This window comes from Schistocerca nitens, chromosome 3, assembly GCF_023898315.1.
Source record: "Schistocerca nitens isolate TAMUIC-IGC-003100 chromosome 3, iqSchNite1.1, whole genome shotgun sequence".
Classification (NCBI taxonomy): domain Eukaryota; kingdom Metazoa; phylum Arthropoda; class Insecta; order Orthoptera; family Acrididae; genus Schistocerca; species Schistocerca nitens.
This window is the reverse complement of record NC_064616.1, coordinates 80,776,296-80,799,853: the sequence shown is the minus strand read 5'-3', so window position 1 is coordinate 80,799,853 and position 23,558 is coordinate 80,776,296. Positions and strand designations below refer to the sequence as shown.

The 23,558-nt window shown below is 37.7% G+C and overlaps 2 protein-coding genes across 3 annotated transcripts in view; both read right to left on the bottom strand.

The window, feature by feature from the left end:
- LOC126248044 (uncharacterized) overlaps nucleotides 1-23,558 on the bottom strand; it is a 557,758-nt gene that overhangs the window by 218,134 nt on the left and 316,066 nt on the right. The gene's annotated exons all lie outside the window — the stretch shown is intronic.
- Nucleotides 1-23,558, bottom strand: part of LOC126248043 (uncharacterized) — a 706,800-nt gene that overhangs the window by 584,372 nt on the left and 98,870 nt on the right. For both annotated transcript variants that reach the window (XM_049948671.1, XM_049948672.1), the window contains exon 3: nucleotides 7,872-8,135. In XM_049948671.1, the coding sequence (XP_049804628.1) occupies nucleotides 7,872-8,135 (264 nt within the window). The remainder of the gene's footprint in view (nucleotides 1-7,871; nucleotides 8,136-23,558) is intronic.

Below are 23,558 nucleotides of genomic sequence, written 5' to 3'. Positions count from 1 at the left end.
AGGTGGGCACAGATGACTCCCTGTTGACCACCATGCTGGCACCTCTTCCACTGACATTACAGTTCGCTGAGGGCAGCATGCCAGCCAGACTGATATTACCCACACAACCAACACGAGCTCCAGCTGTTCTGCCAGTAGAACAGCCCAATACAGATGATGTTGGTTGGCCTCTGGATGACTGCGTGGAGCTTCTCTTGAGGAAGGGGATGCCATGGCTTCATTAGCATACCCACAGGTGCCTCCTACACTGACTCGAGAAAATATAAGTAAACATAAAATTGAATATTAAAAATGTGAATACACAAAATTTATGTTCCGTAAAAATATTTATTTAATAGTTCATTATGAGTCAGCTATCAGCTTCTTAAACAACAATTATGGGAATGATAGATTTTTACTCACCATAAAGATGGCACATTGAGTTGCAGACAAGCGCAACAAAAATATTGTTACACACTAAGCTTTTGGCCAAGCCTTCATCAGAAAAGGAAAACAAACATGCATTCACACTAGCGAGCCCACCTCACACACACACACACACACACACAACCACTATCTCTGGCTGCTCAGGCCAGACTGGAACTGAAATGTGTCAAACAGGAGCAACAATTCATTGTGGAATGGGGAAGAGGGAGAGATAGCACAGTACATGTGGGGGAAGAGAGAACAGTGCTACCTGGCAGAGCATGCAGGGACTTGAGATGGCAGACAAGGCTACCTGGTGCAGTGTCAGGAGGTCCTGGGGGTGGGAGGGAAGGGAAAAAAGGAGCAGAAATGAGAGGATCAGAGAAGGGGAAAAGATTGGTGTGTGCATTGGCAGAGAGCAGTGCGTAATGAGGGTGAAGGGATCTGAGGTGGGAGGAGGTTATAGGACAGAGAGGACAGAAACTGGTGGGTGGACAGTGTGGGGACCGTAGGTTGAGGCTGGGATGATTCAATGTGTTATAAGGATCACTCCCATCTGCACAGTTCAGAAAAGCAGGTGGTGAAGGGGTGGATCCACAGGGCCCATGTTGTGAAGCAGCCACTGACATCAAACATGTTGACCAACAGAGTAGTCCACTTTGCTCTTGCTCACAATTCACCAGTGGCCATTCATCCAGGAAAATAGCTGGTTTTTAGTCATACCAAAATAAAAAGCTGATCAATGACTGCAGTGGATGTGGTACATGACATGGCTGCTTCAGTTTGTCTCACCTGAACAGTAAGAGATAGCAAACATGTGTGTGAGGTGGACTTACTAGTGTGAATTTGTGTGTGTTTTCCTTTGCTGGTGAAGGCTTTGGCCAAAAGCTTGATGTGTAACAGTTTTTACATCGTGTCTGTTTGCAACTCAGTGTCTCATCTTTGTGGTGAATAGCAATCTATCCTTTCCATAATTGTCAATGCTCCTACATGGATTGATCTAACCTAATCTAATACTATCCAGAAAGTCTATGCAACTTCAGAAGAAACTGAATAGCTGCACAAAGGGTGTTTTTCAGGTATGTGACATTTTGCAACTATATATTGATACAAAACTGCAAGCATAATGTAACACCCAAAGAAGCTCTAAACAAATAAATCTTGTATTACAACATGTTCATAGATTAAAAGTATAGGAACATAAAATCCAAAATCATTATACAAGTGAGGAATAGCACAGATCATGTACCTCTTACAAATTACATGAACAAATTGGTGAATGTGATGAACATTGCATACAAAGGTGGGGGGAAGGGGGGGGGGGCAGTGGGGAATATTATTTTACTGATACCACCAGACAAGTAAATAAATTTTTTCAACATTTGAATTCACACGACTGTAAAATTGAGTTTACAATGGAGTTGGGAGAAGACTTTTTAGACCTTACCACAGACATTAGTAAGCAATGGCATTCATTCAAAGTATACAAGAAAGTAACTTATACAGATGCAGTAATACTGGCCAGTTCCCAGCATCCTATAACACACAAACATTCAGTCTTCCACTCCATGGTGCACTGTCTACTATCTTGCCAAGAACCAAAACAGATTTTGAAAATTAATTGAAAATAATTAAAGAAATAGCACACAGCAATGATTATAGATGTACCACGATTGACAGCATACTCAGTAGAATGGAGAGACAGAGGATAACAGCACTTCTGTACTGTCTTCAGAAAACACTAGCCACTCTGATAACAAATGGGCCCTGATACTATATGTAGGCAGGACTTTACAGATATGTGCCAACAAACTAAAATCCAGGAAATATACTCAAGCTTTTTATACTAAAAATACAGTGTTTCACATTCTGTTCAACAGTGAAGATAAGATTCTACCTTTAGAACAAAGTGGAATTTATAGGATTTCCTGTAATTTGTATGGCAAGTTATATGAAAGTCAGTCAGGTAGCACTATAACTACTAGACTGACTGAGCATGAAAGGAGTTGAAGACTGAAAAAGGCTCCACCTTTGCTGAACATGCTCTGAATGAATGTCATTCTTATGATATTCAATCTGATGTCATCCATAGAGGAATTAAGGGCAGAAAACTAACATTAATTGAAATTCTGCCCCTTTATGAACACTGATCAAAGAGTTCTGCCCTGGTCTTTAATGAGTAACCACAGTTTCAGTATACACTCTTACTAAAGTACTAGCAGTGAGACAATATTTTTCTTGACATTAGATAATATGCTTGTTGTGACTGTCCCATATGAACATTCCACAGACTCCATTCTACCCTCTACAGAACCCACAACTTTCGTTTTGGCATTTTGGCAGGTTCACCATATTCATCAGTTTGTCTGTATAATATGGTAATCTGTGCCATCACTCAATTGTGTTTTTATTGTTTATACATTCCTATATTATTACTCTTGAAGTATACTTTAAGTTTATAAGTTCGCTGATTTTTGGGTATTGCATTACGTTTGTGGTTTTGTATTAATATATACGAGGGCTATCCACAAAGCACATTACATTTTGGAATGAAAAATAAATAAAGTATTGGAAATTTTTTTTATTATATACAGATGAAAGCCACACTTAAATACTACTTTTCTACATAGTTGCCATTTAAATTAAGGCACTTATCATAGCGATGGATGAGCTTGGAAATTCCTTCGTCGTAAAATTCAGCCGCCTGCGCCTTCAACCACGTGGTTAATCAGTAACCCGATAGAAATACGATTTTTGTGGATTTCCTGGAAAGAGGCACTACAATAAACTCTCAAAGGTATTGCCAAACTCTGCACAACCTCAGAAGAGCAATACAAAACAAGCGCAGGGGAAAGTTGGGCTCAAAGATCTTGCTGATTCACGACAACGCCTGGGCCCATACGGCAAATGCCACTCGTGAAGTTCTCGAATCTTTTAAGTGGGAGTTGTTTCCTCATCCACCATACAGTCCAGACCTGGCACCGAGTGACTTCCACTTATTCTATGCTATGCAGCATTTTGATGACGATGCACAGCTTCAAAAAGAGGTAACCACGTGGTTGAAGGCGCAGGCTGCTGAATTTTACGACGAAGGAATTTCCAAGGTCGTCCATCGCTATGATAAGTGCCTTAATTTAAATGGCAACTATGTAGAAAAGTAGTATTGAAGTGTGGCTTTCATCTGTATATAATAAAAAAAATTTCCAATACTTTATTTATTTTTCATTACAAAATGTAATGTACTTTGTGGATAGCCCTCATAGTTGTAAAATGTCACATAACTTTAGAAAACAATCTTTGAACAACTATGAACTTTCACTGAAGTTGTGTGGATTATCAGTGTAATATTAAGATATTTGATAATAGCCTAGGAAGCCAATTATTAAATAAATATTACTGTCAAAGATAAATACTATGTATTCTTTTTTATATGTATATGTTCCTCCAAGTACCAATAGACTATTCCATAAATATTTTAAAATTATGTGTCTAATCAAAGACATACTATAAGAGAATGTTAATTAACAAAATTGTGATCACATTATCTAAAATTTTCCATGATATCACAATCTTCCCTCAGCACTGGTACTGTTTCGGTAAACCATAAGTGGTTCATAACAAACTATCAAATAAATATTGTGGAACATAAATACTGTGTGTTCAAATTTTTAATATTTAATTTTATGTTCACTTGTAATTTCTAGTCAGTTGTACCGTGACAGATAACGATTATTTGGAACAGCTTTCATAGACTGTTTAACACAAAAGTTTCCTTTTGTATTGACACTGATAACGATTACCCTCTGCCATGCAGTTGACAATGCTTTGCAGAGAATAGATGAAGATGTAGATAGGACACTCACATTTAATGTTCAGGATTAATTTTTATGATACATTTTCAGATATATCTAAGTTAGGTGTTATGTGCACACGTTCCCTCCTGTTGTGAAGTTTCACCAGATTCTGACCTTTATGATTTTTTTGACACTTCACCCTAACACTGCTGTTAACACTGATCAAAAGTGTCTGGGCACCCCTATAGAAATCATGGGAGGTTGTCCCAATAGTAAAGAAGAGGTAGGTCCTATTGCAGTGTCAGCTGAGAAGCAGTGGCTTTGAATGTGAACTAATCATTGAATGTCATCTGAGTAAAAATCCATCACGGACATTTCAATTCTTCTAAAGCTGTCCAAGTCAACTATTGGTGCCTGCCATCATGTGTCTTGCCAAAAGTAAAATATGTAGGAACTGGTGTTACAGTACAGAAGTTCTTTTCATGGTAATGCTTTGATCCCCTCATTGTACTTAAGAAAATGCTAAATGCTAAAGAATATGAACACATGTTATTGTGGACAATAACATTCCTCACATGTACCAGCCTGCCCAGAGTTCCAGCCTAAACCCAATAGAACACATTTAGGATGAGGTAAAATGTTGACTTCTCTTAAGACCCCAGAATCCAACATCTGTCACTATATTCTCTGTTTTCAGCTGTCGATAAAGAATGGGCTGCCATTCCTCAGCAGATATTCAGATACCTGATTGAAAGTGCCCCATTAGAGTTCAAGCCATCATAAAGGTAAAGGATAGACACACACCATATTAATGTCCACTAATAGGTGTGTGGATACTCTAGGTCAGCTAGTGCAGATAATTCCAGGAATGTACAAAACATCTGGTGAGGGCAATGAATTGGGAAACTTAACTTATAGAGTGAGATTGTGTAATGTGATCATGTATTGTTGATCAAAATGTGGACATGTTAACAGCAAAAAAGATGTATTCTAACTTTAAAATGTAAAAAGTCATTTTACAACAAGGAAAATTAACACTTTAGATTTGTCTCATTTCACTCTTTACAAAAATGTCGTAATTGTATGAAAAACTAGAAATTGATACAGTTTAGTTTCTGGAAGGTGACAGAATCCCACCCACAAGGCATTATGTGTGGAATTCTGGGTGTATTATAATTCATTTGAGGTATGGGAGTTTGTCAACTGATACTGGTCTCCTCATATTATGTTATGGTATGGTATTAGCACGTTCACTGTATCTTATTTATATGCAAAATTTTGAACAAATAATTTTTGAAGCAGTATTTCTATATATAATGATTAAATGCATACTTTTGTTGTACCTAAAACCAGCTATTAGTAATGGTTTTTATTTATTTTCATAATTACAATATAAAATTAGAGCATTTAAAGTAAGTAATTCATTTTATAAAACCAACTTCTACAAATTCAAATTATTATGTAAAACTCTGTGTTACAGTCCCTTCATATGTAAATTATATCTTTGGTTTGAGTGTGTTGTGAGATCTGGCAAGAGTTGGAGTAGCACAGCTGTATCTTCCCTAGCAGTGTGAGAAGTTGAGGCTAAGCAAGCAGAGTGGAACTATGTGCTAGTATGCAGTTAAACAATGTTTTATGTTATTTGGCCAAGAGTTTATGATTAATTGAAAGTAATACTGAAATCAGATGTTGAAATCAATTAAGAAAGGCCACCAGTTCCACGTGTTGTATGAAAAAAGGGAGAGAGAGAAAATAAAAAAAATTGAAGCATGTACTAGAATGACTACAATTGTTGACAGCATAAGTCCTAAAACAAACGTAAAATTTATTTTTCACTTCCTGCTCCTGAATAATTTTAAATATATTGCAACTATCTTGTAATTTTGGAGTAAATTACAATTAAAGTTGAAATCAATGTAACATGTAGCCTCTAACTTAGATGTATCTGAAGAGGTATCCATCTGCACTGTTCATTGTGGTCACCCACTATCATCCATAAAAATGAAGTCGGGGCTGAACACACCCCTGAAGAGATGTAGGTGGGGAAGCAGTAAAGTTTCAAAATGGTGTTGATTGGTGAGCATACCACATTCAAAGAGCTGTAGGTCAGTATGGCCATGCAACATTATGCCTTGCCACACCATAATACTTGGACCACCAAAACAATGATGTATGACCATGTTCCTGGGGGCATTAATTATTTTTGCCCTATAAGGGAATGACAAGAATTACTACTCAGACTAAATCTGTTATCATTTGAGAAGAGCACGTGATCCCACCCCTTGTTGGTCAATTTCTATAGTCTTGTTACCATAAAAAATCGTGCCACCAATGTGTGGGCATCAATGGAACACAGTGTACTGGTCAGTTGGGTAGAAAGACCACCCCCACAGTCATCATGTCACTATGGAGCGTGAAATTGTTTGTATTAGAGTTCTGTAAAATGTGGTTACCACTGCACCCACTGTTTGGCATGGGTCCTGTCTTGCCTGTTGCACACTGTAGCAGTCATCCGCCACTCCATTTGACCACAACTGATTACCTTGTCTCATTCTGGCAGCAGTGCCTGTGGTTCAGAATGCTCCCTATAATGTGAAACAATGCTATGAGCAATAACAAACTCCTGGGCTGCAGTCATCACATTCCATTCTTGTTCCAGTTTCCTGGTATTTCTTCCACATGTATTTTTCTGACATCTGCAACACACTGTGCACCATCAGATCACATGGACTAATAAATAAATAAATAAATAAATAAATAAATAAAGTCATCCAGATGTTGTCTCTGGGCCATGTCATAATGAAGAACACCATCACAGTGCTCCATAGGTGCTCACTAACTGACACCCACTGTCTTTTCCTGTTCCTTCCAATGTCTCGTGTTATGGGGTCAGCCCAATCGGTGCTGTAGTTCCACTGACTTCATGCCATGTGATGTCCAACTTTCTATGCATGACTGGGAGGCCTATGGTAACATGCTACTGCACTTTCACTCACTTCCACAGAGTAGTTAATATGTTATGTTATTTTATCGATCACATTATTAAGTTTTGCAGAATAATGTACTTCACCATCTATTCTGTTCCCTAAATTTCCTCATTTATCTCCTTCATGTTTTAAATGTGTGTAACATTTAAGGGACAAGATGTTTTCACCAAATAGTACCCTGTCTGTGCGAAATTACTTTATTTTGTGACAGGATAAAACAGAAAACTGTAATCTTTTTGATTAAATGCATTGAGAGCAGTGAAGATTACAGTTTAATTTGGAAAAAAAGAAGTATACTCAGTTTTTGTCATGTTCACTAATCCAACCACCTGTTATCTACAAATGAATGGTTGCTGGCAGAGTACTTTCCTTATGATTTCTATGCTAATAACCTTTGTTCTTCAGATACCATTGGTTTTCATTTGCAGCCAGAGGATCGACAAAGTTTAGAGTGGAAGAGAGAATTCCTTAATTTTGCTAGTTATGTGTTCTGTCAGTCATATTCACAAAAAAGGCACTATTTAGCATTTAAAAGTAGAACAATCAAAATAAACGACTATTGCAAATACAGTCAGATTTTGATATGATTTCTAGGATGAATTTGCAATTTTTCAGTTTCAATACAGAAAAAAAGGAAAATTTTAATATGTAACTATGATACATAATTCATACTTCTCCCTTGTACCTCCACAGTCTTAGCAGCACCTTGATTTAATTTTGATATATCCATCTGCAGAATACTTGCAAGGCTTCTCTTGATATTTATAGACCACAATGGCTCATCTTTCAAAATACTAATTGATTGTACATAGCCTTGTTGATAATGAACAATAAATTGGTTCTCAAGATGATGAGAATTTTTTGGTAAGAGTATATTTTTTACATGATTTCTTTCCTCATCATTGTCACCTAAATTTCCATTATGTAGTGATGTTGAACAGTCATGAAACTGCAAAGGAGAAACCATTGTTAAAATGTTGTGAGAAAAGTGGTGATATTAAATTAAATTTTTGTTACAGATACAATTTACAATAGAAGTTAGAAAACTATAAAAACTCCACTATAATGAAAGGTTTTCTATACCAATAATAATAATAATAATAATAATAATAATAGTAATTCAGAATTATGTATTGTTGGAAATAGAGTTATTTTGTAAAAGGAAAAAGATATTTTGAGAAAACCAAAGTTATTCTCAAGAATTAAGAAGTATGGGCAATTAAAAAAAGTTACAGCATATTTTTGAAAAATTTATGAACCCACATTGCAATAAAACTAGTGAACTCCAGTGATTTTACCCTCCAAAGCCATAACTTTATAAGGAAGTTAATGTAATATAATACAATAACCTTTTGTATTGTTTACTTCAGTTCATCATGTTATTCAATTTTATGTAGCTTTTAAGAGCATACATTTTTAAAAAACTAAGTGAAGTATTTAAGAAACACAGTAAAATTCTAACAGCATTAAAACGTATTCTGTGAGTAATATATTATCAGCCTGTCTGGCTACCCGTGTGGTCTAACGCACTGCTTTCCAAGTGGGAAGACGTGATGGTCCCCAGCACGAATCCGACCAGTGGATTAGTGTCGAGGTCCGGTGTGCCAGTCAGCCTGTGCCTGTGGATTGTTTTTAAGGCAGTGTTCCATCTGCCTCAGCGAATGCGGGCTGGTTCCCCTTATTCTGCCTCAGTTACTCTATGTCAGTGACTGCTGAGCAAACACTGTCTCCATGTATTCGTACACCATAATTACTCTACCATGCAAACACTGAGGTTACACTCACCTGGAATGAAATGTTCCTGGGGCGGAGGGGGGGGGGGGGGGATCCACTGGGGGCCAAACGGTACAATAACCCTGGGTTCGGTGTGGGGTAGCAGTGGGGTGAGTGGACTGCTGTAGCCTGTTGCTGTAGCCTGTTGTGGGGTTGTGAACCACTGAGGGCTATGGAGGGGATGAGGCCTCTCTGTTCTTTCTATGCCCCCAGGTCAATACACACATACATACATACATACATACATACAATACAATATCTGTTTTGCTTTTGTCCAAATGTGTGTCATCCATTTTTAGCTGTCAATCTTCTGTTCCTGTATTGCCCATTTTATGATTTCTTTACAAAAGAGCCATTATTGATCAATTAATTGGTAAGAAAAGAAAAATACTCTATCTTTATAACAGTATTACACACACACAAAATTCAAGCTTTCGCAACAAACTGTTGCCTCATCAGGAAAGAGGGAAGGAGAGGGAAAGACGAAAGGATGTGGGTTTTAAGGGAGAGGGTAAGGAGTCATTCCAATCCAGGGAGTGGAAAGACTTACCTTAGGGGGTATACACTCACACACACACACATATCCATCCACACATATACAGACACCAAACCTGTGGGAAGCGGATAAAAATTATCAGTGATGTGCGAAAAACGGAAATGGAAATAAAGCAAAAGTTATTAGAACTAGCCGAAATGGTTGTTTAAAAGGTGAAAGGAACTGTTTGTGAACTAGAAATGGTGGATTTTATAGCGGCGGTAGTGTTGAAAGCGGCAAAAAAATTTTTTTGGTTATGGTTTGGAAGTGGGTTACGTATTATTGAGTATATATAGGCGGGATAAAATTGTATAGCAGATTACGGTAAAAAGGAGGAGGTGAATACAAAGTGAAACTACTGGCAAAAATCAGAAAGAGAAAATAAGACAACAGAAAAGATTTCGAAATGCAACAGTGACAATAACAAACGTAATTGTTGGGTTCAAATTACTGATATCAATATAATAGAGGGAAACATTCCACGTGGGAAAAATATATCTAAAAATAAAGATGATGTGACTTACCGAACAAAAGCGCTGGCAGGTCAATAGACACACAAACAAACACAAACACACACACAAAATTCAAGCTTTCGCAACAAACTGTTGCCTCATCAGGAAAGAGGGAAGGAGAGGGAAAGACGAAAGGATGTGGGTTTTAAGGGAGAGGGTAAAGAGTCATTCCAATTCCGGGAGCGGAAAGACTTACCTTAGGGGGTATACACTCGCACACACACACATATCCATCCACACATATACATATTGGTTGGGCTGCAGCTTTTGGAGGGAAACATATAGAGGGGGTGGAACATGTATATATGTAAGAACAGATATTAAATTAAAGTAAAGCAGGTTTATAAATGTCTGCTGTATTGAAAAAGATTTGGAATACTGTTTATGTGAACTAAAAGATAGTAAAATATTAATTGCATGTATATATAGGTCCCCATGTGGCAATTTTGAATTGTTCTCTGAAAATTTGGAAAATCTTCTGAATTATCTAAATAGTCAGTCAAAATACATAATTGTGCTTGGGTATTTCAATGTTAATTTCAAGGACAACTGTAAAAAAGGGCAAAAACTTGTTAATCTACTAAAAACATACAATATGAATATGTGTGTAGAAGATACCACCAGATACGGCAGCAAAAGTGAAAGTACCATAGACCAAATATTCATTGACAAATCAAAATGTTGCTTTAAATCTGAGGTATTGGATACAGGTTTCTCTGACCATCAAGAAGTTAAATTGAGTCTAGAGAAATCTCATGAGAAAAGTAACAAGAAGGGTTATATTGAGAGAAGATTAATTAATGATGACAGCATTAGGGTTTTTATCTAATGTTAAAAAATGTAAACTGAGACATGGAAAGCAATAGTTCTGTGGATATAAAATTCAAGTTCTTGTCAAATTATATATACTGCTATGATATTTCATTCCCTCTGAACAGAATGAAAATTAACAAACACTCAAATTCTTGGATAACAAGTGAAATCAGAGTGTCATCAGAAAGTCTTAGAATCCTATGTAAGTGTGCAAAGTAAAATACTGTCTTGAAACAATATGTAAAGTGTTATAGGGGAAAGCATGGGGAAGCCATACTTGCTGCAAAAAAGAAGCACAATGATTCATCTGTCAGAAAGTGTAACAACAAAATGAAATCCATGTGGAAAGTTATTAATAACCATACAGGCAAACATGAAAATGCAAGTAATAAAATCACCATAAAACACAGAAATGAAGTTTTTGAGGATTCACCTCTAATAGCTAATATATTTAATGATCTTTATATTAATGCAGCCGGAAACATGATCACCACTACATGTAATCCAAAGATGAAGGTATCAACTCCAATAAATGAAAGGACAATGTACCTATATCCCGTAACACCCAAAGAAGTACAAACGGCTATCAGCAAACTAAAGAGTAAAATGACCTGTGGATTTGATGGTATCCCTGACGAAATTATTAAATATAGTACCAATAATATTGTCTCCCAACTTCCGGACATAATCAATGACTCCTTTGAAACTGGTGTGTTTCCAAGTAAACTTAAGCAGTCAGCAGTAATACCAGTTTATAAGAGTGGTGACAAGTTTGACATTAGAAATTTCAGACGACTATCATTAATCTGTATTTTCGAAAATAATTGAAAGAATAATGTATAATAGATTGCTAGACTTCCTAAACAAAAATAAAATTCTTGGAAATGCACAGAATGGTTTCAGAAAAGGCAAAGCTACACAAACTGTTCTCTTCAGTTTCCTAAAACTTGTTTACAGATCAATTGAGGACAAGGAACTGATCCGTGGGTTGTTTTTGGATCTTTCTAAAGAGTTTGATCTTATAAATCATAATCTACTGCTGTTAAAACTGTATTATTATGGTGTCCATGGTATGAGTGGTTCAAGTTATATTTAACTGATAGGAAACAAAGAGCACAACTTTCTCAGGATGGAAATGTGTACCATTCTGAATATAGAAGTTCTAATTATGGGGTTCCCTAGAGCTCAGTATTGGGACCATTGTTATTCTTGATTTTTATTAATGACCTACCACAAAAATTTTCAACAGCTGTTACCAAATTATTTGCTGATTATATCAGCTTCATTACAAAAGGGAAACACGATTATGAAATGGAGCAAAATGGTTTAAACATAACTGTCTAGTTGTCTATGACAAGAAAACTGTATGGATGACCTTCAACCACGTAAGGAACAAAAATACACTACTGGCCATTAAAATTGCTACACCACAAAAATTACATGCTACAGATGCGAAATTTAACTGACAGGAAGAAGATGCTGTGATATGCAAATGATTAGCTTTCCAGAGCATTCACACAAGGTTGGCACGAGTGGCGACACCTACAACGTGCTGACATGAGGAAAGTTTCCAACTGATTTCTCATACACAAACAGCAGTTGACTGGCATTGCCTGGTGAAACGTTGTTGTGATGCCTCGTGTAAGGAGGAGAAATGAGTACCATCACGTTTCCGGCTATGATAACGGTCGGATTGTAGACTATTGCGATTGTGGTTTATCATATCGCAACATTGCTGCTCATGTTGGTCGAGATCCAATGACTGTTAGCAGAATATGGAATCGGTGGGTTCAGGAGGGTAATATGGAATGCCGTGCTGGATCCCAACAGCCTCGTATCACTAGCAGTTGAGATGACAGGCATCTTATCCGCATGGCTGTAATGGATCGTGCAGCCACGTCTCGATCCCTGAGTCAACAGATGGGGACATTTGCAAGACAACAACCATCTGCACGAACAGTTTGATGACGTTTGCAGCAGCATGGACTATCAGGTCGGAGACCATGGCTGTGGTTACCCCTGATGCTGCATCACAGACAGGAGCGCCTGCGATGGTGTACTTGACAACAAACCTGGGTGCATGAATGGCAAAACGTCATTTCTTTGGATGAATCCAAGTTCTGTTTACAGCATCATGATGGTCGCATCCTTGTTTGGCGACATTGTGGTGAACGCACATTGGAAGCGTGAATTCATCATCGCCATACTGGTGTATCACCCGGCATGATGGTATGGGGTGCCATTGGTTACACATCTCGGTCACCTCTTGTTTGCATTGATGGCACTTTGAACAGTGGACATTACATTTCAGATGTGTTATGACCCGTGGCTCTACCTTTCATTCGATCCCTGCGAAACCCTACATTTCAGTAGGATAATGCACGACCGCATGTTGCAGGTCCTGTACGGGCCTTTCTGGATACAGAAAATGTTCGGCTGCTGCCCTGGCCAGCACATTCTCCAAATCTCTCACTAACTGAAAATGTCTGGTCAATGGTGGCCGAGCAACTGGCTTATCACAATATGCCAGTTACTATTCTTGATGAATTGTGGTATTGTGTTGAATCTGCATGGGCAGCTGTACCTATACACGCTATCGAAGCTCTGTTTGACTCAATGCCCAGGCGTATCAAGGCCGTTATTACAACCAGAGGTGGTTGTTCTGGGTATTGATTTCTCAGGATCTATGCACCCAAATTGTGCGAAAATGTAATCACATGTCAGTTCTAGTATAATATCTTTGTTCAATGAATACCCATTTATCATATGTATTTCTTCTTGGTGTAGCAATTTTAATGGCCAGTAGTGTAGGACCAATGTAAAATTCACATTACCAAATAGCCAAATTCAGCAAAAGAAGAATATAAAATTTTGAGGATTATGGGTGGATGAGCATCTAAGATGTGAAAAATGTATAGAAATGCTTAACAAAAAATTAAGCAAGTACTGTTACATATTAAGAGTGCTTAAAGATTGTTGCAATACCAAAACGGTGTTAAGTGCTTATTACACATACATGCATAGTCTACTGAAGTCTGGTATAGTGTTCTGGGGAAATATGCCTTTTGCAGAGCAGTCTTTTCAGCTCCAAAAGAAAGCAGTAGGATTAATAAGTGATGTTGCTTACAAGCACCATGTAGAGGTATCCTTAAGGAATTAAAAATCATGGCCTTACCATCTACATTTATATTTGAAAGCATCTGCTTCATTAAAAACCATCAAGTTTCAGATCTGAATAGTGGGATCCACAATTATCAAACAAGGAACAGGGATGACTGTCACGGGGATGTGCACAGAAAAGCAATATATCAGGACAGTGCTGTTTACAAACCAAAAACTCTGTACAGTGCATTTCCAGATAACATAAAAAAATACCAAACATTAATACATTCAAAAAGGAACTAAAAAATCTTCTAATAAACAACAGCTTCCACAGCATGAATGAATACCGGGAATTTTGCTCAAATCTGTAGGTCTGCTTCATAACTCTCTCAACAAAAATTTATAATTATCAACCTTTCTTAGATAAAACCATACTTCTTTCATCCATTTATGTATCTAATTATGCACCTAGCTTTTGCACTGTGTGTTACTATGCCTAGTTAACTAAAGTACTGGTTCAAATGGCTCTGAGCACTATGGGACTCAACTGCTGAGGTTATTAGTCCCCTAGAACTTAGAACTAGTTAAACCTAACTAACCTAAGGACATCACAAACATCCATGCCCGAGGCAGGATTCGAACCTGCGACCGTAGCGGTCTTGCGGTTCCAGACTGCAGCGCCTTTAACCGCACGGCCACTTCGGCCGGCCAAAGTACTGGTATTTAATAGTCTTAGTAAAATAAATGAAAGGGTTTCGCTAGCTTTTATTCTATCTGTATAATCTAATTAAGCAGAATAATGTTTTTGTTATCAAGATGTGTTGATACCAATGATAATATTTTATACATGGTATAAATATGCAATATTTTAGATTGTTCTGTACTTTGACAAGTCCAACATTATGAATGTGATAATAGGAGCACTAAATAAATAAACTAGCACTGAGGATAAGCTACCTGGATTCCTGTAACTGTGTGCATTATGTTGGAGACCATAACTCTTCAAAATTCAGAAATACGTAATGGCAAACTGGTAATGATGATAACATACCTGGATGCCTGAAACTGTGTGCATTCTGTACTGTGTGTTGGTATAAACAAAGAGTCCCGTGATCAGCTGTCCACAGTCGTTTGTGATGAGTTTGGAGCAGTTATTGGAACTGTTTTCATACAAAGAGGTTTATGCTTTTAATTTTTCACTAATAAAAAATTGTTTGGGAAATTTATTCACCTACTTCGCTAGTATTCCTTATTGATTTATTTACCTTATGACCTCTTCTAGAACTATGAATTTTGATACAGATAAAAACAAATGTGAAAAAATCTGCAGAATTAATGTAGGAATTGAACACAGGTCCTCCATTCCCCAGCCAGATTGTCTTCATTGCTTGGCCACTGCTTTTATTGGAGGGTGTTAAATATATGGGTACATAAGTGGAAATTGTGGAAGTTGATTTTTGTAGTTCGTTGGAAAATATATTTTTGCAGACTCCATTTATGATGATGAAAAATGCTCACCTTTTAATCATTTGTAGGTATCATGAAGTTTAAGTTGATTGTGCATCAGAAATTTACGGGATGATTTTCTCAAAAATGGTGGGTTGTTGAGGAATGAGGAGGTGGGGATGGGTGGTAATGGGCTAATATATCTTACTATCATTTTAGTTTATGTGGTACACAATCAACCTGTCAAACATGAGATGACTCAGTTTGTCACATATGAAGCCTTATGGGTATTAAGAATGAAATATTTAGTAAAGTAAATAAATAAATGCAGAGAATTATAAAATCCCTAACCTGATATTCCAAGCATAAGCTACATCTAGGAATCCAGTGGTCTTCCTATGTAATAAAATGACATGCATGAGATAAAAACAAAACTTTTTAGGATGTTACAAAACAAGTGGCAGAATAATAGAAACAAAAACATTATAACAAGTAAATTGCAGGAGAATAGGAAGTAACTCACACCAAGTAAAAATTTTTATAAATTATTGTTTTTCTCATACTACCACAAAATTACAACCTAACATTTGAAAAAGAAATACCCTTATAGCAACAATCTACATAGTACAGCATCTTTTCCCGTGATCAGATTATTCACTACAAGTTTGCACACTCAGTTGTCGACATACCAAGCCCATGAATTAAGTAGTAAACATCAGGATAGTATATACACACTTATGCTTGTACAATTATGTAATATTTAGTTTATACTCTCACAAGTTATAAAGTAAAGAAAGGTTTTATAATGAACTGCTCTACAACCATGTTTAGAACTTGCAAATATGTAAAAATAATATGCTTAGAAGCAATTTAAATGTACATAACACGAGATTTGCTTGGATAATGACCACAACTTGTGTAAGAAACTGGAAAGCCACCTAACTATCACTTAATCTAATGAAACAATTAGGTTCAAAATGTATATATTTATAAAAAATCATTACAGTTGAAGAATTTATAGCTCAGTAGAAATCTTCGAGTATTCACAGTGCATTTCAAATTTCTTTTGTGTTGTGTTATAATCCAAGGAAAAATATTTAAATTTCATTTTAAAATCCCAAAACAGACATAGTTTTCAAAAAAATTTGCTATTAGCATTCTATTTGAATTTTTATAACACCAAAAAAATATATGAAACTTAGAAAGTCACTTTTAGAGAAAAGTAACCAAAAAATGTGATATTGTCTTTTAAAGTTTCAAAGCAACTATATATACAAAGACAGTAACTTGTTCTCGAAAGAACAGTTATTGTTGATGACCGTGCAGCTTTCCCTGAAATAAATGATGACTAACCGACAACCTCAGCTGCTGACAGGTGTTGTTGTTATACCTCGATGTGGACAGCTGAAAATGTGTGCCCCGACCGGGACTCGAACCCGGGATCTCCTGCTTACATGGCAGACGCTCTATCCATCTGAGCCACCGAGGACACAGATGAATAGCGCGACTGCTGTCCACATCGAGGTATAACAACAACACCTGTCAGCAGCTGAGGTTGTCGGTTAGTCATCATTTATTTCAGGGAAAGCTGCACGGTCATCAACAATAACTGTTCTTTCGAGAACAAGTTACTGTCTTTGTATATATAGTTAAAGGCTACCCAGCCATTGACCTTTGTCTGTGCGAATGCGCACAGGTTGCCCAAACTCTTACGGGAATCGCCAACGCGTGCGCGAGTAATGAGTGGATGGGCAAATGTCTATAAGGTACAATACATATGTAGAATTGTGGACAGTTGGGAATGTGAGTCTCACGGGAAGCGTGCAAGGGAAAAGTCCCTGCAGTCGCGCTATTCATCTGTGTCCTCGGTGGCTCAGATGGATAGAGCGTCTGCCATGTAAGCAGGAGATCCCGGGTTCGAGTCCCGGTCGGGGCACACATTTTCAGCTGTCCACATCGAGGTATAACAACAACACCTGTCAGCAGCTGAGGTTGTCGGTTAGTCATCATTTATTCAAAGCAACTGTTGAGTTTATCTTCCTTCTACTATGAAAACAGGAATGAGAAATAAACAAGAATGATATAACAATAATCATTATGTAAGATAAAAATTATCATATGAGAGTCACCAATATTTGCTTCACATTTAACAAAAATCTTATCTTTCATTGGTCACTTGTGTAAGGAGGTTAAAATGTAAACATTATATTGACTGTAGACTAAGTGCACTACCATGCCAGTGAGAGAGATGCTGTATGAATGCATTAGAATGTGCATGTATTTTTGTGAAGCTCATTAATGTTTTAGTGCTGCACAGTATTAGCACACTTGGTGAAATCTCCATCACCCTGAGTTATAAGTGGAATCAGATGCTTGAATGAACCACGAAGATCACTTAAATGGCTATCAGTCCTTTTTACTGCTGGTAACCAACTCTATTATCACAGGGAGATCACAATCTTGGGAGTGACAATTATACCTTTTTGACATCTTCAAGACCTTCTACAATAAAGATAAGTAGACTGTAACTACTCTTTTTCCTTGAACAGTGTCAGAATGAGCAAATTTGAACTCGTGTCAATCATGACAGCATGTGCTAATTACAGTCAGGAATCAGAGTTATTATCATCATGAATGTTGAACGCTATGGGATGTCATGCATTAAAATTTCATGAAACTAGAAATAGTTAGGCAGCTTGAGAAGTTAGGTTAACTGGGTCGAAGATTTTGTTAATGCAGTAAGTATAGGGATCAGATAGTTTATATAGCAGTTATGCCCACTATTATCTCCACACTTTGCGTAGGTTCCTTCTTCCTTTTTTGTGATGTCCTTATAGGGAACCATTTCACTTTGGCATGGGCCCTTGAAGTCATAATTTTAGTGAAAATTTATATCTTTCACAGCAGGTGGACAAAAATATATAAATTGAAATATCTTGCACACCTTCATGTCCTTCACGTATTTTTTTGAATTCATTAATGTTTCTCTGGATTATGGGATAATTATTTGCAGCATTTGTTTCTGAAGAGGAATAAATGAGAAAACATGGTAGGTTATTAAAGTATTGTGATTTTTGAATATTTCTGTTGCTCTCCAGTTAGTTGGTGTAACGTTACCAGTATTTGGGCAAATTATTCGTCCACCTAGGGCTGACATTGAGGAGAGCTTAATTTGCTTTCTTGACTAAGTATGACTCAGCGGGATGAAGATGTCATGCAGCCACCCCAGGTGAGCTCAGGTGCAGACACATTTAGCGCGTCACCCAAAACGTGTAAATCCCAGAGCTGGGAATTTGGCCGGCTGATTATTGCATGTGCTCCAAGAAATGGCACAGTGTCAGGCAATATTGAAGATGGCAAAGTCACAGCTCTTTGAGATTCTACAATAACTCACATCATATGTTAATGCAAATCTGAATACATTTACGATGTATTGATGTGCATCCAGTGACACAACATCTCAGTATCTTTAAAACTACAGAAGTTGATATTTCACAGTGATAAACATTTGATCAATGAACCTCCGAATTAACAACTTTTAATTTCAAAAAATATTATTTCCGATGATAGTATTGCACAATAGCTATCATTTCTCTAGAGCAACATTGTATTCTCCACATTTACATAGATAATGAATACAGCATGAATACCTCCATATTGTCATACTTGTACAGTTATTTAATGAATAGTCTAATATTTTGCCATTAATTTTATTTAAATGTTAATTGCAAGTGCTAGTTAAAAATTGAGCTAATTTAAAAGTGGTCAATGGCATGTGTTGGCGGACAGCAGAAAGTATAGGGACCAGCACTTCAAGAGAAAGATAACAGCAATATGTTGAAGAAGTAACTCTCATAAAATTACATCATACAAATGCACCACCAACTTCTACTTCTGAAATTAAGAGGGTCATACATTCTATCAAGAATAAAAGATCTTCTGGTTTTCATTGTGTTCCCAATAGAGTATAAGGATTTGTTCCCATATAATAAGTCTGGTATTGTCTGAAATTAGTAAAGCATCACTAACTCAAGGCATTTTTCCAGGGAGACTAAAATATGCTGCTTTTATACCCCTCTTTAAGAAAGGTGATAAGAGAGACGTCAGTAACTACCGACCTATTTCACGGCTGACATTATTTTCCAAACTTTTTGAGAAGGTGATGTATTCTAGACTAGTATCTCAACTTGGCAACAATAATATCCTCAGCAAATCACAGTTTGGGTTTCAGAAGGATTGCTCTACCGAGAATGGCATTTACATGTTCACACACCATATTTCAAGTATTAAATAACAAAATAGCACCGGTAGGTATTTTCTGCAGCCTATCCAAGCCATTTGATTGTGTGAATCATAGTATACTCCTAGATAAATTGAAGTTTTATGGGAGTGATGGTATAACCAACCAATGGATCATGTCATATCTAACCAAAATAATGCAGAAGGTTGTACTTAGTAGTAATTCAACCAACAGAATCCAGGGACATAATTATGGCTGGGGAGAAATCATGTATGGGGTTCCCTCTTAGGCCCACTACTGTTTCTCATATATGTAAATGATCTACTACCTAATGTACAACAAGCAGAATTAGTTCTTTTTGCAGATGACACCAGTATCGTAATCAGTCCCAATATACATACAGAAATGGAAGAAATGGTGAATAAAGTTCTCAACAGTATCATTGGCTGGTTCTCACCCTGAATTTCACAAAGACACATCATATTCAGTTCTACATCTCTAGGGGTACTGCACCAGTAATCAGTGTAACACACAGTGATGAAATAATACATGGGGTGGAAAATTCAAAATTATTAGGTGTCTATATTGATGATGTTAAAGTATTAATGTTCCAATGTTGTTTTACACACACACACACACACACACACACACACACACATTCATATGCTTTGAAGGTTGCCTGTCACATGTCTCATAAATTCTTTGGTTCATTTTTGGTGTAGTGGTGATGATCTCTGGCTATGTTTTGAAATGTGCAGTTAGTGTTTCATATTATGTTGTCATACTGTGTGATGCTTAATAAATGATTCTTTTCTAAAACGGCATTTGATGATTAACATCCACGAGGCTGTGGCTATGCCATGTCTCCGCTATATCCTTTCTTTCATAAGTGCTAGTTCCGCAAGGTTCGCAGGAGAGCTTCTGTAAAGTTTGGAAGGTAAGAGACGAGGTACTGGCAGAAGTAAGGCTGTGAGGACAGGGCGTGAGTCATGCTCGGGTAGCTCAGACGGTAGAACACTTGCCCACAAAAGGCAAAGGTCCCGAGTTCGAGTCTCAGTCCGGCACACAGTTTTATTCTGCCAGGAAGTTTCAAGTCTTCAGTGTGTTCGTCGCCACAAAAAAGCAAAGGAACTCCTCCTTCTCCGTTACAACGCGAGGCCTCCACACAAATCTGTGCACCTGAGAGGATCTCACTAAACTGCGTCGGACTGATCTCCTCGTCCACCCTATCGCATCTTTAGACTTCCATCTATTTGGTTCAATGAAGGATGCGCTCCACAGGAAGCAGTACGTGGATAATGAGGAAGTTATTGACGCAGCGAGATGTCGGCTCTGACGCCGACTACTAGAGTGGTATTACGAGGGCATACAGGGTCTCCCAGTAAGATGGTGTAAGTCCATCGCATTGAAAGGAGATTATGTTGGAAAACAGGGTTTTATAGACAAAAGAGTGAGGAATAATATGGAGTATTGTATCCTGAATAAAACCAACCTGTTTTCAAAAAAAAGTGTTTTATTACTTATTGAATGCTAATCGTAATTTGGCTCAAATTAAGGCCAACTTTAACAAGACAGGTCTCAGTACGTTACATTTTTCAGTTTTCTGCGCACTCGTTCCTGTTAGAGGTGTTCGACGTGTCGTCCTTGCCTTTGATTGCAATATTGTACTGCACTTGTCTCTACAGTGAGTCTCTACTAATTCTTTCAGACTTCCTCAAGATCACTTCATAAATCACAAAGAAAATTTACAACTCGTTTCTGCAGTTCTTTCGCCATATCAGTTTCACTTTTGAGAGGACCCCAAACATAAAAATCCAGAGGACTGACGTCAGCTGGTCTCGGAGACCATGGCGCCGTCCCTGCTTAGCGTAGCCATCTTGGACCATACAAGAGCATTAGATGTCGTCTTTCAGCAGCAACAAAATGTCCTGGTGCCCCATTATCCATCTATCACAACCCTGCCCTTTGAATTGAGACAGAGGAGGACATAAATGAGAGTTTACATTTGAAACACATTTGTAATACTGGACAACATTTTATACTGTGGTGAGTAGCAGCTCGTAAGGACACCTTCGGAGTTATTTTGCAAACTGACGTTTTCCAGGCCCATGTAGGAGTATACGGACAATTTTTTGCATCTGTTATCATATACTTTGTCAGTTTTCGATATAAATTATAGGACACCATATACAGAGTGTGTACTGTGTATGACGTAAAGCAGTCATGCTGGTGATTTTTTCTCTTCATTTAACATTATTCTGAATTTCCTCTTTCCCCATGAACCGTGGACCTTGCCAAGATAGAGTGGCTTGCGTGCATCAACAGTACAGACAACCCTACCGTGGTGCAACCAGCATGAAGGTGCATATTTGGAGAGGCCAGGCAAAGAAGTGATTCCTCAAGAACGGCAGCAGTCTTTTCAGTAGCTGCAGGGGGAACATTCTGGATGAATGACTGATCTGGCCATCTAACACCATCCAACTTGGCCTCACTGTGCTGGAACTGCAAACATTTGAAACGAGGGGAAACTATAGCTGTTACTTTTCCAGAGGGCAAGCAGCTCTACTATATGGTTAAATGATGATGGCATTCTCTTAGGTAAAATATTCCAGTGATAAAATAGTCCCGCATTCGGATCTTTGGCGGGGACTATTCAGCAAGATGCCATCATCAGCAGAAATAAAACTGGCGTTCTACAGTCGGAGCGTGGGGCGTTGCGCTCCTTAATTGCACAGTTTGGTTAGAAAATTTTATAAGGGTGTTGTACGAATTAAAGTTAAGTATAGTGGGCATTAGTGGCGGCAGGAAGGGCATCTGGCCACCCCTTAAAATTAACCCTGCCAAGTCCGTTCTAACCATGCCGACCCTGTTTAACCGCGGGACAAGGCACCAGCAAAAGAAACGGAACAAGGCACCAGCAAAAGAAAGAAGGAAAGAAAAGAATAGTAGGCATTAGTAAAGTTCGGTGACAGAAGGAACAGGACTCCTGATTACAAGAGCACAAGGTTGTAAATACAAAAGCACATAGGGGTAATACAGGAGTTGTTCTAATAATGAATAAAAAATAGGAGTAACTCTAATTCCAAAGAAAGCAGGTGCTGATAGGTATCAACATTACTGAACTATCGGTTTAATAAGTCATGGTCGCAAAATGAGCACACGAATTGTATACAGAGATATGGAAAATCTGGTAGGAACTGACCTCAGGGAAGATCAGTAGTGGTTACGGAGGGATGGAGGAACACGTGGGGCAATACTAACGCTACGACGTATCTTAGAAGATAGACATACAGAAAGCTGTGTGCAGTTTTGACTGAAATACACTCATTGAAATTCTGAAAGTAGCAAGGATAAAATTCAGGAAACGAAAGGTTTTATGCGGTACAGCTAGTACAGAAACCAGATGACAGTTACAACAATCGACTGCCATGAAATGGAAGTAATGGTTGAGAAGGAAGTGAAACAAAACTTTAGTCTACCCTGACTTCATTCAGGCTGTACATTGGATAAGCAGTAAAGGAAAGCAAAGAAAAGCTTGAATTAGGAATTAAAGTTCGGAGAGAAGAAATAAAAACTTTGTGGTTTGCCAACGACATTGTAATTCTGTCAGAGACAGCAAAGGACTTAGAAGAACATTTGAACGGAATGGACAGTTCTTGAAAGGACGATATAAGATGAACACCAACAATAGCAAAACAAGGGTAATTCAATGTAGTCGAATTAAATTAGACAAGGGTGAGACACTAAAAGCAGTAGATGAGTTTTGCGAAGAAGAGAAATTTGTTAACTTTGAATATACGCCGAAGCGCCAAACAAACTGGTATAGGCATGCGTATTGAAATACAGAGATATGTAAACAGGTAAAACACGGCGTTGCGGTCGGCAACGACTATATAAGTGAGTTTGAACGTGGTGTTATAGTTGGCGCACGAGCGATGGGACACAACATCT